We start from the raw sequence: 13977 nt of genomic DNA, 5'->3' as shown, positions 1-13977 counted from the left end.
GCATCTCGCCCGGGGCCCTCACTGTTGCTGTGCTTCACGGCGTCTGAGTGCCGCCGTCAGTGCCCTTTCCACCGGCCAAGAATCAAACCCTATTTTTCAGGCAGTAGGGGGCTTCTGACTACCGAGTTGCTGGGGACCTCACTGTGGCCCTGGCTGTTTGGTCACTCTGGCTTTCGTGCTTACCACACGTCGCGCCTTCCTCCTTAGCAGGCAGCGTCCATCTTAGGGCACCTCACCACACTTGCTCCCGCTCTGCCTTTCGGCCTCTGTATTAGGGTCCCGGGAGACAGCAGATCCACCCCGGAGTTGTTCCGCTACTTCCCCCCTGCTTTCTGTGTGCCGGGGGTCAGTGTCTGAACCCTATTTCAGGATGAATGATCGGATTAGTACGGGTGGCCACTGGAGCTCCAAAGGCTCATATCTGCATCCTGCTGTTGCTCGCCACGCCCTCCCCTAACCCCCCCCGGGTGCACTATTAAATGAGAGGTGTGCCTATGGCCCTAGTGGATACTGTGTTGAATCCTGTGGAGTCATCACTGGCCCCAACCTAAAATCTCCGCCCATGTGGCCAGGGAAAGGCAGCCACTACCTGATCCTAATCCTGGGGGTGGTATCAGGAGGGAGGATCACATGGCAGGAGATGGCTGTCAGGGGGAAGTGGTGACTCCTTTAGGAGAGACGCAGCATTCATCCTCTACTGAGGATGAGTGTCTTCTGATTCCCAGATTTCTGATGACATGTTGTCATTGTTCACTTCCCACTCACAAAACTATCCAGAGAAGACGACGTGTCAAGTCTTGTACGCAGACTAGCATAAACCCTTTGGGAGTTGAGGACTTAAATCCAGCACCTCTTATGTTAATGAAACTATCTCCGATAAAAGGCCTACTCCAAAGGATAAAACACAGACATTTTTTCCATTTCTTCAATATGACACTCAATTGGTAAAACAGTCTGAATGGAATGAGTTTGAAAGGGTCAATACCTCTAGGGACTTCAAAGTCCAGAATGCCTGTGGTGCTGGGACGAGGAAGATGGGCTCAGAGGTAGTAAAGATTCAAAGTGCAACTAATCTGAATGAGCGGTGTAGTTGCTACAAAGGGAAGCACCTGAATGGGGTATTTAAAAGCAGAAATGAAATGCAACTGAGAGAAGGTGGGAATGGCTCTAGCAGACCAGTGGGCAAAGGTTGCCTTGAGCATAGAAGCAAGCCAAGTTGATGCCGATGTGAATTGGGAGGCCGGAGGACCATGGAGAGTGTTTGCAATGGGAAGCGGCTTCAGAAGAGGGAAGCTGACTGACAGGGAGACGTACTCCGATTCAGGCGGGCGTTATTCTGAAGTGCGAAGCAGAGAAATGCTGGGGCTTTAGAAGCAGACAAATCAGTCCACTGAAGAACGGATGCTGCCAGGAGTGCAGGCAGACCATGAGAGGTTTGCCGTCTCTGATAATTAAGCAGTGGAGAGGCTGAGTCAATCCAGTCAGTTGGCCTAAATGCATAGGTGACCCAGGGGCGCTCCAAAAACATAGTGTAGCAATAAAAGACAACTTTGAATAGTGAACCTAACCAACAGGCTGTATTGAAGAGGTCTATGAGAGACACAGGCGTATTTCCTCTTTTGTGGGATACAAATTGGGGGAAAATTAAAACTTCATTACCCACAGCCAAGAGGCTGGTTTCAGTCTGTAACCCAAATTGTCAAGAGTCAAGAGACTATAACGAAAGTAACCATTGTTCAACTCTCTTTTCATGTGATGTTGGTGTGGAGAGTCTGAGGAACAAACGTTGCTACAGTGAACAATTGTAGAACTAGGAGTTTTATCCTGGCAGGCTAGTAGATAAGGAAAGACAATTGCCTTAACCAGAAGGAAGAATAACAAGTACTTGTTTTTGAAACAAGTGTTCATGAAAATACCTTCTTTCACTATTCAAGGCAAAGTCCTATTAGTAGACGAGGAATTTTTGTGTCAAATTAAAAAAGAAACTTGGTTGGATCAGAGCTGGTCTTTCAGTGTTCCTGCATTGAGCCAGGGGAACATAACTCTGGTCGCACGGAATACTTTTTGGAACTTGTATTGTTTTTTTGTTTATATTAGTGTGAGGGTCAGAGACTTTTGGAGCCTAGGTCATTCTCCTTAGTCTAGTTTGCCAGGTAGGGACATTCTCGATGGGATCGGGAAAGATAGGAGTTTATCTCACCCTTTATCGTTTAATAAAATGGCACATTCTGAGAAAACCATACTTTTGTGTCTGCCTCACATTTCTGACCCCTTCACAACACACTGTTTTAACTTTGTTTTTCTACTTTAATATAATATTAGCAAAAAAAGTACCTCCGACCAATTTTTTCTATCAAGTATTCTGCATTTGCTGTTTAATTTTAATTGAGGCCGGGGTCCTCTTAAGTGTTTGTCTTTGATAGCCTAAAAACGTCAAACTTATGGTCTTTGCTTTCATAAGGTAGACGTTTGTTTTTGTCTCGTACTGGGATTTCAATGAAGGCACTACATTTGTTTGTACCGTTTATGTATAGCAGTGGGGCTTTAAGATCGCAATGGCTTTCTTTTGGTTGTGACAGATCTTAGTATATTAAGAAGTGAGCTTGCAGATAATATTTTGTGCTATTATTTTTTCAATCAAGTGTTTTAGGGTCGATGTTTGTATTTCTATGAGTTGAGGGGTTTATGGCAATCTCGGGCGGATAAGTAGGTTGAGATACAGAGGGGTCATAATTATAATAGCCCTTCCCTTGCTGGCTCTGCTTTCTCAGGTCAATATTATTGGGTTTTCCATTGGGATTTCTTTATTGCTATGACCCGCAGCATTTTCAATAAAGGAAACAACCCCAGCAAGTGACCTACCCAGTCATTTTTTCCCATTCATATAACATCTGTTCTGAGCTAATATTGATGCTATGCTTCATTTGAAGAGCATGAAGTGTCACATCACTGTAGGATTTGAGGGGTGAATCTCATTGCCTGTTAAGGAGGGGTAGGTGCAAATACCATGAGAGTATCTGGAACAAGATGGATTAGTTTATAAAAGATAACATGCCTATGTTTTCTACTCCTTGCTGTTTGAAGGTTCAATAGGTGATGACTACTGCCCGGTCTCATATGTCGTTGATCACACACGATAGGTACAAAATAAACTTTTGACCACAGGGAATGATTAGGCGCTGTCCTTTGAAATACCCTCTTGCAGGCAGTAGAGTTTTCATTGAAAAAGATTCCAAGATGCACCAATTGCAAATTAGCATATTCCAAGGTCATGTAGTACTTGCCCTAATTGAAGGGCTCTTATGTATCCCATAAAATGCTTAAATCTATAAATCTCTCCAATAATTCCTGAGCACGGGCTGTCAGTTTGCCTATGTTTAAGAATAGTAATGGGGTGAATCCTATATTTTGAATCATTTGGCGTGGTATCTAAACTACATGAAGTGTTAAATCAGTTGTAATCCACTCTTCATCCAGCAAGACCCTTGCAGATCCTTCAGCTCTTCTTTTTCTCTAGATTAATCTGTCCCCAGCCTTGTCAAAAGTAGGTGGCAGGCTGTTGTTTTTTTCCCACCTCACCTACTACTCTGTCAAGGTTCCATGTCTTTGGTCTGAGGTATTTACTTTGTGTGCCCACCATGCAAATGTCTTGGAAAGGGGAAGCCCCCTTCCTCCATGACGGGGGATACCGTCCTTCGCCCTACCTCATCCCAGCCTTTCTGCCCACACTTGGCTCTTAACTGCTTCTGCGAGACCCCATCCCTTCCGGCTTGTTCCTCCACATCGAGCCCCGCCACTCCCCATATCCACGTTCCCTAACCGCCTCATAGCCTCCCATTCCACGTCCACCTGCCGAGCCCAGCATAGCCTTCTTGGGCCACTTTGCGATGTTGAAGATGCTCGATGCAAGTGCATTAAGGTAAATGCCAACACACTAGAGGTGGCATGGTAAAGATATGTCACCCTCTGGCAGAGGTCGGCAATGCTAGAAATATTCAAGCAAGTTCCGATCCCTGTAACACTTGGATGTTGCCCCTACAGCGACTGCTCATTTGTTCTCTGGACACCCGAGGTCAGGGTCCTTGGTTCAGGGGCACCAATTGACACAAAGGTGGCGGGAATTTTGGCCATCTATTTGCAAGGAAGTAGATTAAGGAAAACAGCTTTCATCTGCCTATTTACTGGGGCAGCTACCACCCAGTACGGCCTGGGTAACTCGTTATTATGCACAAGAAAGAGGTTTGAGGGGCACAACAAAAATAAATACAGAGTTCAAAGGAGGGATGATTTGAGTAAATTCTTATCAGTTCTTAAAGTAAGTAAAGGAATGTATGTGATGTATGGCCGCATCACATATATCACATATTGTTTTGTACCTTATTCTCTTAATTATAACTTCATTTTTAAAGTGTTTTATGAATTTGGTGAGTAGTTGTTGAGCCATATCAAAGCAAACATGTACCTATTGCGTGTATTAAATATTTTGAGACCTAGATACAGTCCTAAAATAAAGATTTGAATTCTGATACTTTCAATGAATCAATATATCAGTGACTGGTCCTCCTTTTTTTAATGCAGAAATGGAAAAGAGTGATTTTACATAAGTAAGATATAATCAACCTTATTTGCTGCATGTTGCATTCGGTAATCTTGTCAGTTTCTTTTTCATAGTTTTAAATATATTCTTTCTTTTCAGGAATTGGACCTTACCAATCCCAAGACTTTCCGAAATCTTGCCAAACCCATGGGCGCTCAAACAGACGACAGACTTGCTCAGTTCAGAAAGCGTTTCAAAGACTGGGAAGATCCGAATGGTGAGTGGCAGTGTCTGCAGAGGTAGCGGCTATTATTCTTCCCTCTGGAATGCCAAACTCCCTTCATATTAGCCCAGATTCTGTCTCAGGAGGGTCACCGGAGTGCTAGGCCATGCCCCCTACTACTGCCTCCTTCAGAACTGCTACTTGAGGCCTGGCAGGGCCAAAGGGTGCGGGGTGTTTCATGCTGCAGGGGTGCTGCAGAATCTGTCCCAGGAGGGACACCCATCACCGCAGCTCTAGACCACGCCCCCTACCACTGCCTCCTTCAAAACTACCACTGAGGCCCGCCAGGGCCCAAGCCCGTGGGGTCCCAAGAGTGTGGGGTGTTTCATGCCGCAGGGGTGTTCTGAGCAAGCAGGGTGTGTGATGGAAGGTCCGAGCCCGAGAATTGGATTTCTGGAATTCTAAGAAAAGGTTTTCTGTTGAAAATCCCTGATCGAGGAGGAAGCAAGGTGAGAGCAAACTATAGTTGTTGTGGTAGGTGTCTGGGGTGTCTGTGTGCCCAGCACTCTTTCAACCGGTATTGCTGAAATATCCTAATGGAGGTGCTAGAGCCCCCCACACCCCTGCCACCCTCACCCTACCGCCACTTCTCTTCTGCAAACCGACCACCCTTCATGCCAGATGTCCCCAAACTCAAGTCTGAGCGCAAGATTCTGGTTGTGAGAAGAAAAAGGGGGGCTGGCCATGGCAGAGAATGTGCCCCTGATACTGACTGTTTCTCTGGAAAAACCCTGCAGTACTTCCAATTTCATGGGGGCGTCTTACTCCCAGATCAAAGAGATTTGTGATTTTCTGGGGTCCAGCAAAGGCATTCTTTCAGGGGTAACAACCACAGTTGGTGGCCACTGTGTGGAGAGAACTGCTGAGGAACCTGTGTAATTGGCCCGGCCTGGGTTTTGAAGTAAGCCCCGCTGTTTAAAAGCAGGAAGTTGTCACAGAACAAAGTTTGTCAACCATTGCTGGAAAATCCGCCTGCACAGACACAGCTAGAGCCAATCCTCTTCCCTGCTCCCAACCCTAGTTGGCATGGAGAAACCACTGCCACCAGTGGTGGACGACGCCACAGCTTCGCTGGCTGGCTGTTCCCTTTCTGGAACACAGGGGGGGGGTTGCAGTTTAAGTCCACCTCCCCCATGAACATCTGCTTGATCCCTGATCCTTTGCTCGTACCTGGTCCGACCCCCGGACCGATTTCGCTTACACCCACTCCAAGCCCCCTGGATTTGATGGGTATGGAGACGGTTGTTGTGGTTGAAGGAAAGCCCTTCCCCAGCCTCACTAGTAGTACTAGTAGCATCGGGAGTGAGAATATGTAGTCCAAGTGCTCAGGATCCAGTTCGTTCCTCCGATTGACCCAGTTTAGGGCTCCCAAATCTAGTGATCAGGGAAAACGATCCACTTCTGACTCGCCTCCCAAGGAAGACCATATTGCACAGGGGTGTAACTGTGACCGGGTATCCTTCCCTCCAGAAGACCGACTCCAAGAAATGTATTATCCTGCGCAAGCTAATGTCCCTCACGATGCACACCTCAGGCCATTATGAGAACAAATCCATCATAAGAATTAAGTACACTCCCCGGGCACCCCTTACAGACACCGGAGCCAAAATATCCACTGTCACGACATCCCAAACTGAACTGGGCGGCTCCACAATCTTCATAGGTGGCACCCGGGTACATAGAGCTTTATCACTATCCACACATGCCTCACAACCCTTAAAAACAATTCAATATCATAGTCCAATCCAGGTCACCAAAAGTTTTTCTCTATCAAGCCTTTTGTTCTACTGACACCAAAATGACCCTCATGAGCGATCTCCAACATCACTCTCCTCATGCCCTCCGGCACTGCTGATCGCTCCCCCCCCTCGACAATACTCCTTTTCCCACACTCAATTTATGTCTCACCCTTCTGTAACCCCTCAATCGCTCATCCACCTCTTCCACCGGCCAGCCCTCCTGAACATATTTCATCACTGTTTTGTATACTGCATCCTTATTTCCATCTTCTCTCCATTCCTTTTCCTTGGCAACCTTACAGTTCACAAAGACTGCTCCCTCGTCCTCAAACAGTGTGGTGTCATTCTCCTCTATGGGATTACGCGATAACGCGTTGGCAATAGCATTCAGCTCGCCCTTCACATGTCTCACCTCCATGTCCAACCTCTGAAAGAGAAGAAATCCATCTGACAATCCTCCTTGAAACGCCATCCAACCCTTTCCTTTCCAATATGCCCACCAATGGCTTGTAATCCGTTACCACAACAAATGTTCTACCCCACACAAACTGGCTGAATTTCACTATTCCCCACACGCAGGCCAAAGCTTCCTTCTCGACAACTGATTATCGCCTCTCGGCGTCTTGAAGAATATGTGACACAAAGGCAATCGTTTGCAACTCATCCCCTTTTCTCTGCATCAAAACACATCCAAGTCCGCTCTCACTCGCATGTGTATATAACTCCACGTCCCAATCATCCTTAAATCCCTTTTATATCGGTGCACTCACTAAATTATTCCTTATGTCTTCAAATTCATCATTGCATCGTTCACACCAAGAGAACCTTGCACCTTTCTCCACCAAGGTTCTCATATTTGTTTGTCCTCTCAGCTAAGTCTCTTACACATTTTCCATAAAATTCCACCAAACCCATGTACGATGACGACTCCTTTTTATCCCCCTTATTGCCTGCAAGGTTGCATCTTTTGGTTTCACCCCATCCATCGATAGTTCATGTCCTAAGTACTGAACTTTTTTAACCTTAAATTTACATTTCTCTGGTGAAATGGTCAAACCTGTCTCCGCTATTCTTGTCAACACCTCTTTTAAACGCACATCATGCTCGTCTTCATTCTTTCCCCATACTAATAAATCATTCTGATAACAGCACGTTCCCGTCAAACCTTTCAACAATTTTTTCATGCCCCTTTGGAATACACTTCACACGGACACCAATCCAAATGGCATCCTCTTATACCGATATAGACAAAAAGGAGTTATGAATGCAGTATGTTCCATGGAGTCAAGATGTAACTTAACTTGATGGTATTCTGCCTTTAGATTGGGAGTTGAAAAAATTGCAGCCCCACCGATTCTGACCAACAAATCATCAATTTTTGGAAGTGGAACTCTATCTGGTTTTAAACTTTTGTTAATGCCTTTGCGGTCGATGCATGACTTTAAACTCCCATTGGGCTTGTGCACTGCCACAACTGGACTTATCCATTCAGCTGCATCCGTCTCCTCAATTATGCCCTCATTCATCATTCTTTTCAATTCATTTTCCACATCTTCTCGTAAAGCAAGTGGTATGGTGCGTGCTCTTGATCGTAACGGTATGACCCCAGGTCTCAACTTGATCAAATTGACAAATCCCTTAAGGTGCTCCATCCTTTCTACCAGGACCTCTGAAAACATTTTAACTGGAGACATGTCCACCACCTCCTCTGTCCCCTTCAACTGAACAGATTGCACCAATGCTGTAGCCCTCTGCACTACAATAACTTGCGAAGAATGGTCAGGATCACGTTTCAACCCCAGATCGGCCTGAGCTTCCCAGGACAGTAAATTCCCTCCTTTGGATGTCACTCTAACCATACCTTGGGCGCTACTTCCTCCATACCTGAATTAGGCCCAAAATTCCCCTTTAATGTCGATGGGGACATCCCCATAAGCATGGGCACTCATGCTTACCTCCCATAGTTCACAAAAATTACATTTCTCTTAACACGTTTTCATATTCACTAGGGTATAGTCTGCTCCGCTATCGATGAGCAGTTTCACTGGAACCGCATTGACTGATACTCTGCATGTGGTTTAATTCGTCTAGGCATCCCATCAACAGCATACACCACACACTTCTTCCACATTATCGTTCTTTTCATCCTGCCAAAAGCTTGTACAATCCTGAACCATTTTGACATTACCAGGCTTATTCCAATGCCTGCAACATCGAGCCATGTGGCCCTTTCTTCCAGAGTCGTTGCATATCACATGATGCGCAAAATGTTTATCACTAGCCAAGTGATCTGGATTTCTACATCTATAGCATTTCTTGACAAAAGATGGTCTTCCTTCCACCGGTTGCCTGAAAAGTGTTTTGTTCTTGTTCACATGCTTATTGTCTTCTTTGTTGATCTGTGCTTTTCGAAAATGATTATGGTCCACTGCATTTGCACAGCCACCAGCATTCTTCATAGGTTCCGCAGAGTTGCATTTCTCTGTCTGCGCCACCATTTTCGCAATGTCAATTGCCTGCTCTAAAGATAAGTCCACACCAATTGCTCCTTCTCACCACAAAGCTTGCCTTATCTTGTGACCGGCCCATAGAATCATTATTTGATCTCTAATATGCTCGTCTCTACAATGCGTGTAATCATATTTGATGGCCAAACCGTGAAGGGCTGTAACAAACTCTTCTGTTGTCTCTCCAATTCTCATTGCCAGTATTGGGATCACCAATCGGGTCTCACACGGCAAGTCTTTAAACATTCCTTTATTTAAGATACATCTTCAGCAGCCCCAACTCCTTGTCTATTCCCACACCAGTCCTCTTTTTCAAAACAAACATTCTTCCCAGAACCGTCTGTGGTGTTCTCGAGGTCCTAAGACCCTGATCTTGCTTTTCAGCACCTCTTCTGCTCCGACAGGCTCTCCTTGACGTTCTGGAGCTCTCTGGGGCTCTCTGCATTTCAGAAAAAGTACTCGGGCAGGAGAAGGAGTCAGGTTCATCATGTTTTATTCACGCCAGACTGACACAAACAGCATTGTTGTCAAGTATACAAACTCCTGCCCGTGCTGAAAACGCAGCTTCGTTTTATATCTCTGAGAAAGAGAGTCGAACCCCCGCCCTTTTCTGACACATGCCCGGGCAAAACTCTCCATTGACTTTACTCGCACACAAGGCAATTATTTCTTATCTGCTTAAACCTTCAAATTGAAATACATGTTGGCACCCATCCTAGGATTTTCCCGGCCACAACTACCCAAATATGGTCACACAGCTGCGTTCCTTGGCTAGAAACTCAGACATGGCCTCATTATATGTCTGGTTTCAGACTGCTTATCTGGTTTCGGCAGGGCACTGTGGCCTTGAATTTTTCAACTCCAGGGCTGACTCATGCTACCACTGTCTGTAGAGAGCTTCTTCATTTAATGCTTTCTTTTTACTCTTTAAAGGCATTGTTTGTATTAAAGGTTGAGTTCTTTTCTGTCTGGGTATAGTTAAACACTTAATCATTTTCCTACTCACTTTTTATAATGTGCATTCTGTACCCTGCCTACCTACTAAACCATGATAAAAGCATTTTCGACTTTATAAACATAACACCATTTAAAATACTAATGTCTTTTAACCCTATGAGTTCTATTTTCACATATTTACAATATTAAATCACTCCATACAAATTTCTCTGCCTGACTGGCTTTAAGTGGGGGTGGGCGGGCTACCCTCTACTGCATTCAGTTGCTGGTACCTCATCTTCATTTTGGTACATCCGTTACAGTGGTCATCAGCCCATGTTCTACATTTTCCAGGCAATGCCTACAGAACATGGACTGCATATCCTTGGTTAACATTTAGAAGCATTGACATGCATTAAGATTAAGTAAACCCTGTAATTATGTACAACCATAGTGCCTGGTAAGTATGTACAACTACAACAGGTTTCCCAATTTCCTTGGAAAGCATGATGATCGGAAGGCCTGTAAGCCAAGGATACTGGGAACTTGAGGCCCCAGAGTGAAGCATTCTAGACAATGCATCGACTGTTCTGGGCTAGAACCAAGGGATGCCCTTTCTAACAAATGCATACATTGGCTCCGCACTGTAAGGGGTTGTGAATTTGGGTATCTGGTCTTACTCTTACGTCCCGTCCCCTTTCCTCCATACTGCATGGGCTTGCCTCCCCTCACGAGGGACGGGAGACGGAACCTTTTTCACCAGAAAAATCTTCTTCCCCTCTAAATTTAGAGGCGCGGCCCTGGGAGCATGCGCTGCCCTGACTTCGGCGCCACACCTCAGTCCCCTTTTCCGTGCCGACAGAACGGGCCAAATTCACCGGCGCTCCTGGGTTTGGTTTCGGCCATGTAATTCCACGGGCGGATTCTTCCTCTATAATCTTCTTTTGTCTTTTTGTTCAATAGGTACTTGGTCCTCAGACGCCACAGCTCCTCCCTGGCGTATGTCGACTTCGACAGGGTTCAGCAGGTGCCCATCCTGCAAAGGGCCTTTTCCAACTTCAGACCACCACACCCTCTGCCTACGTTGCCTTGGCCCAGACCACGGTTGGCAAGCCTGTTCGGCGTGCAGCTTGCTGTGCACGAAAGCGCTGAAGAACAGACTAGCCAGGTGGAGGGAGCTCTTCCAGTGGTCTCCTTCTGAGGACCTCAAGAGTTTCGTGAGACATTCCAGGCCAGAGTTAGGGCCTATATTTTCATCTGCACCTCGCAAGGTAGACTCCTGCACAGGGACTCTCCTATGTGGGAGGGACAAGTCAGGTCCTTTTACCAACTCACGCACCGAGGCTGTCACAGCTACCGGCGTTCGAGCTGAGGGGTCCTCGGATCCTCTCGGTGCCAGGGTTGAGGGGCCGCTAGGCTCTTGTACCGGGCATGTGCCTGAGGGGCTCTGCCCTTGTACCGGCATCATGGGCACCCTGTTACCGGAAATACGTCCGAGGGGGCGCCTGAGCGCAGCTCTAACGACCCCCGGGTCGAGGTTAATACACCTAGCGGGCACGCACCCACACATAAGAGACTTGGCAGAGGATCGCAGCGACGAGCCGAGCAACATGTCACAGCCACGTGGTAGGCAGCTCAACAAGATGGCCGACAGGCCAGAAAAGGGTACCTGGCGAAGAGCGAGTATCGAGGTGGGACTGGCATCAACCAGGTACGTGGCCTACAGCCTACCCTTCTTATGCGCAGGGCTGCTTTCCCTTGCGTCCGTATGTACAGGCTTGGCAGCGGCCTCAGTTGCCTCTAGTAACCCCTTCAGTGCCCTCCTCCTACTCTGCGGCCAGCGAGGACTGGATCTTTGAGAGGTTCTTCGGCCTCATGAAGTCTCCAGATATGAGGGCTATCATCAAGGACGCAGTCGGGGAAATCCTTCCCGCTATGCTAGCTGCACCACAGACGCCACTGCCGACGCCCTTGGCCCCGGCACAGCCGCCTCCTCTGGCTCCATACCAGCCTCCTCCACTTCCTCAGCCTCCGTCCGTCGTCCCTGTGCCCCAGCCTCCGGCTCCGGATACTCCTCCTCCTCCACAGGATCCCCCAGACCCTCCGGATACTGATGAGGAGGAGGATCCTGACACGCCATCATCAGCCAGGGCCTTCCACTAACGTATCTCGGGCCTGGCGGAAAACCTGGGCCTCCCACAGCCCCAGGTAGTACAGCCGACAGAGGGCGTCCTCGCTGAAGTCCTCACGAGGTGCCCTTCTGCTAGAACGGGGATTCCACTGCAAACTGATGTAGTATCCCTTGCCAAGAAGGGTTGGCTCGAACCCCACTCGGTCCAGCCAATCAACCGCAGCCTGGATGCCAAGTACAGGCAGATGGAGGGGGATACACTATTGCTCTCCTCCCACCCTCAGCCACACTCCTTTGTGATCGCTGCGGCATCACTATACTCCAAGCCTCAGCCGTCCTCATCTTCATCATCGACGGCGCTGTTAGGCAAGGAGGAGAAAACCTTGGAGGCATACGGTAAGAAGCTGCATTCCAATGCTTCCTTGCACCTGCGACAGGCCAACGCAGACGCCATGCTGGCTGCCACTAACCAGAGGTTATGGCGGGAAATTGCTGACTTCCTTCCTGAACTCCCCACCCACAGCCAATCACGTTTCAAGACGGGGCTAGTCGAGGCCAAGCTCATAGCTCAGGATATCATGGAGTCCACGCGTGCACACATTGATACCTCTGGACATGCCATCTGTATTGCAACGGACATGAGAAGGATGGCCTGGCTCCGGGAAACCAAGTTCAACCCGGATGTCCAGGAACATATTCTAGATCTGCCTTTCGAGGTCAGCGACCTCTTCCACTCCAGCACAGATGAAAAGCTGGACAAGAAGAAGAATAGCTCGCTGACGGCTAAGTCTTTCTCCATTCTGACAAAGGCCACGCCCAAAGCATATTCCCAGCAATTCTCGGATAAGGGTCGCTCATCCGGAGGCTTCCGCGGCTTCCAGGAGCAGAGGTCTAAGCAGCCGGAACGCTCACCGACCCCCAGTCGGCTTAAGCATCAAAAAGGGGGGTAGGAGGGGCAAGGGCTTTTTTCAGTCCCCCCCCCCTCCGCCTCTGCCTCAGAGGGGAAAAAAGTCTTGACACACCCCTCCGGGTCCACAAGTCACCAGTGGGGGGGGCAGGCTTGCCCTTCACACACACTTTTGGTGACAGAACTTTACGGACCCCTGGATCCTGTCGGTAGTCTTCTCTGGGTACCGTCTACCTATTCCTGTCTCTCCTCCCCTCCCCCAAGTTGGGACAGCAACTCCTTTGGTGGAGATTCGGTCGCTCGTCCTGAGGCAGGCCGTGGAGAAAGTCCCAGCCTCCCAGCGAGGTTTGGGCTTTTACTCCAGGATCGTCGCCATTCAGAAGAAGAACTGGGCGTGCCTGAGAGTTTTACTGGACCTTTCCACCCTCAACCTCTCCTTACCTCTTCAGAGATTCAAGATGGTTATGCCAGCCTTTATTGCGGAGACATTGTGGAGGGGAGACTGGATGTGCTCCCTGGATCTGAAGGACGCGTATCTGCACGTCCCGATCTGGCAACCCCATCGTTCTTTCCTCCGGTACAGGATCATGTGCTGCCATTTTCAGTACAAGGTCCTCCCTTTTGGCCTCAACTCGGCCCCCAGGGTCTTTACCAGACGCATGAATGCTGTCGCAGCCCTGCTCCGGGCTCAGGGCCTCCACATATACCCATACCTAGACGACTGGCTCGTCAGGGCTACATCTCCGGAAGCAGTTCAACACTCCTCCCAAGCACTGATTAACACTCTACACGACCTGGGCTTTTTGCTCAGTCTCAGGAAGCCGCAGCTGCAACCCACGCAGTCTCTAACCTTCCTAGGCCTCATCTGGGACACGCGCTCCGAGAGGGTCTTCCCCTCGGACGACAAGATCTCGGCCATCAAGAGGGCCACGTTCCA

General features: G+C 48.1%; 1 protein-coding gene across 5 annotated transcripts in view; it reads left to right on the top strand.

The window, feature by feature from the left end:
- WDFY3 (WD repeat and FYVE domain containing 3) overlaps window positions 1–13977 on the top strand; it is a 2538776-nt gene that overhangs the window by 2082802 nt on the left and 441997 nt on the right. For all 5 annotated transcript variants that reach the window (XM_069630405.1, XM_069630406.1, XM_069630403.1 and 2 more), the window contains one exon: window positions 4697–4814. In XM_069630405.1, the coding sequence (XP_069486506.1) occupies window positions 4697–4814 (118 nt within the window). The remainder of the gene's footprint in view (window positions 1–4696; window positions 4815–13977) is intronic.

This window comes from Ambystoma mexicanum, chromosome 6q (genome assembly GCF_040938575.1).
Source record: "Ambystoma mexicanum isolate Mex_15411 chromosome 6q, UKY_AmexF1_1, whole genome shotgun sequence".
NCBI lineage: Eukaryota > Metazoa > Chordata > Amphibia > Caudata > Ambystomatidae > Ambystoma > Ambystoma mexicanum.
This window is presented reverse-complemented; position numbering and strand designations above follow the sequence as displayed.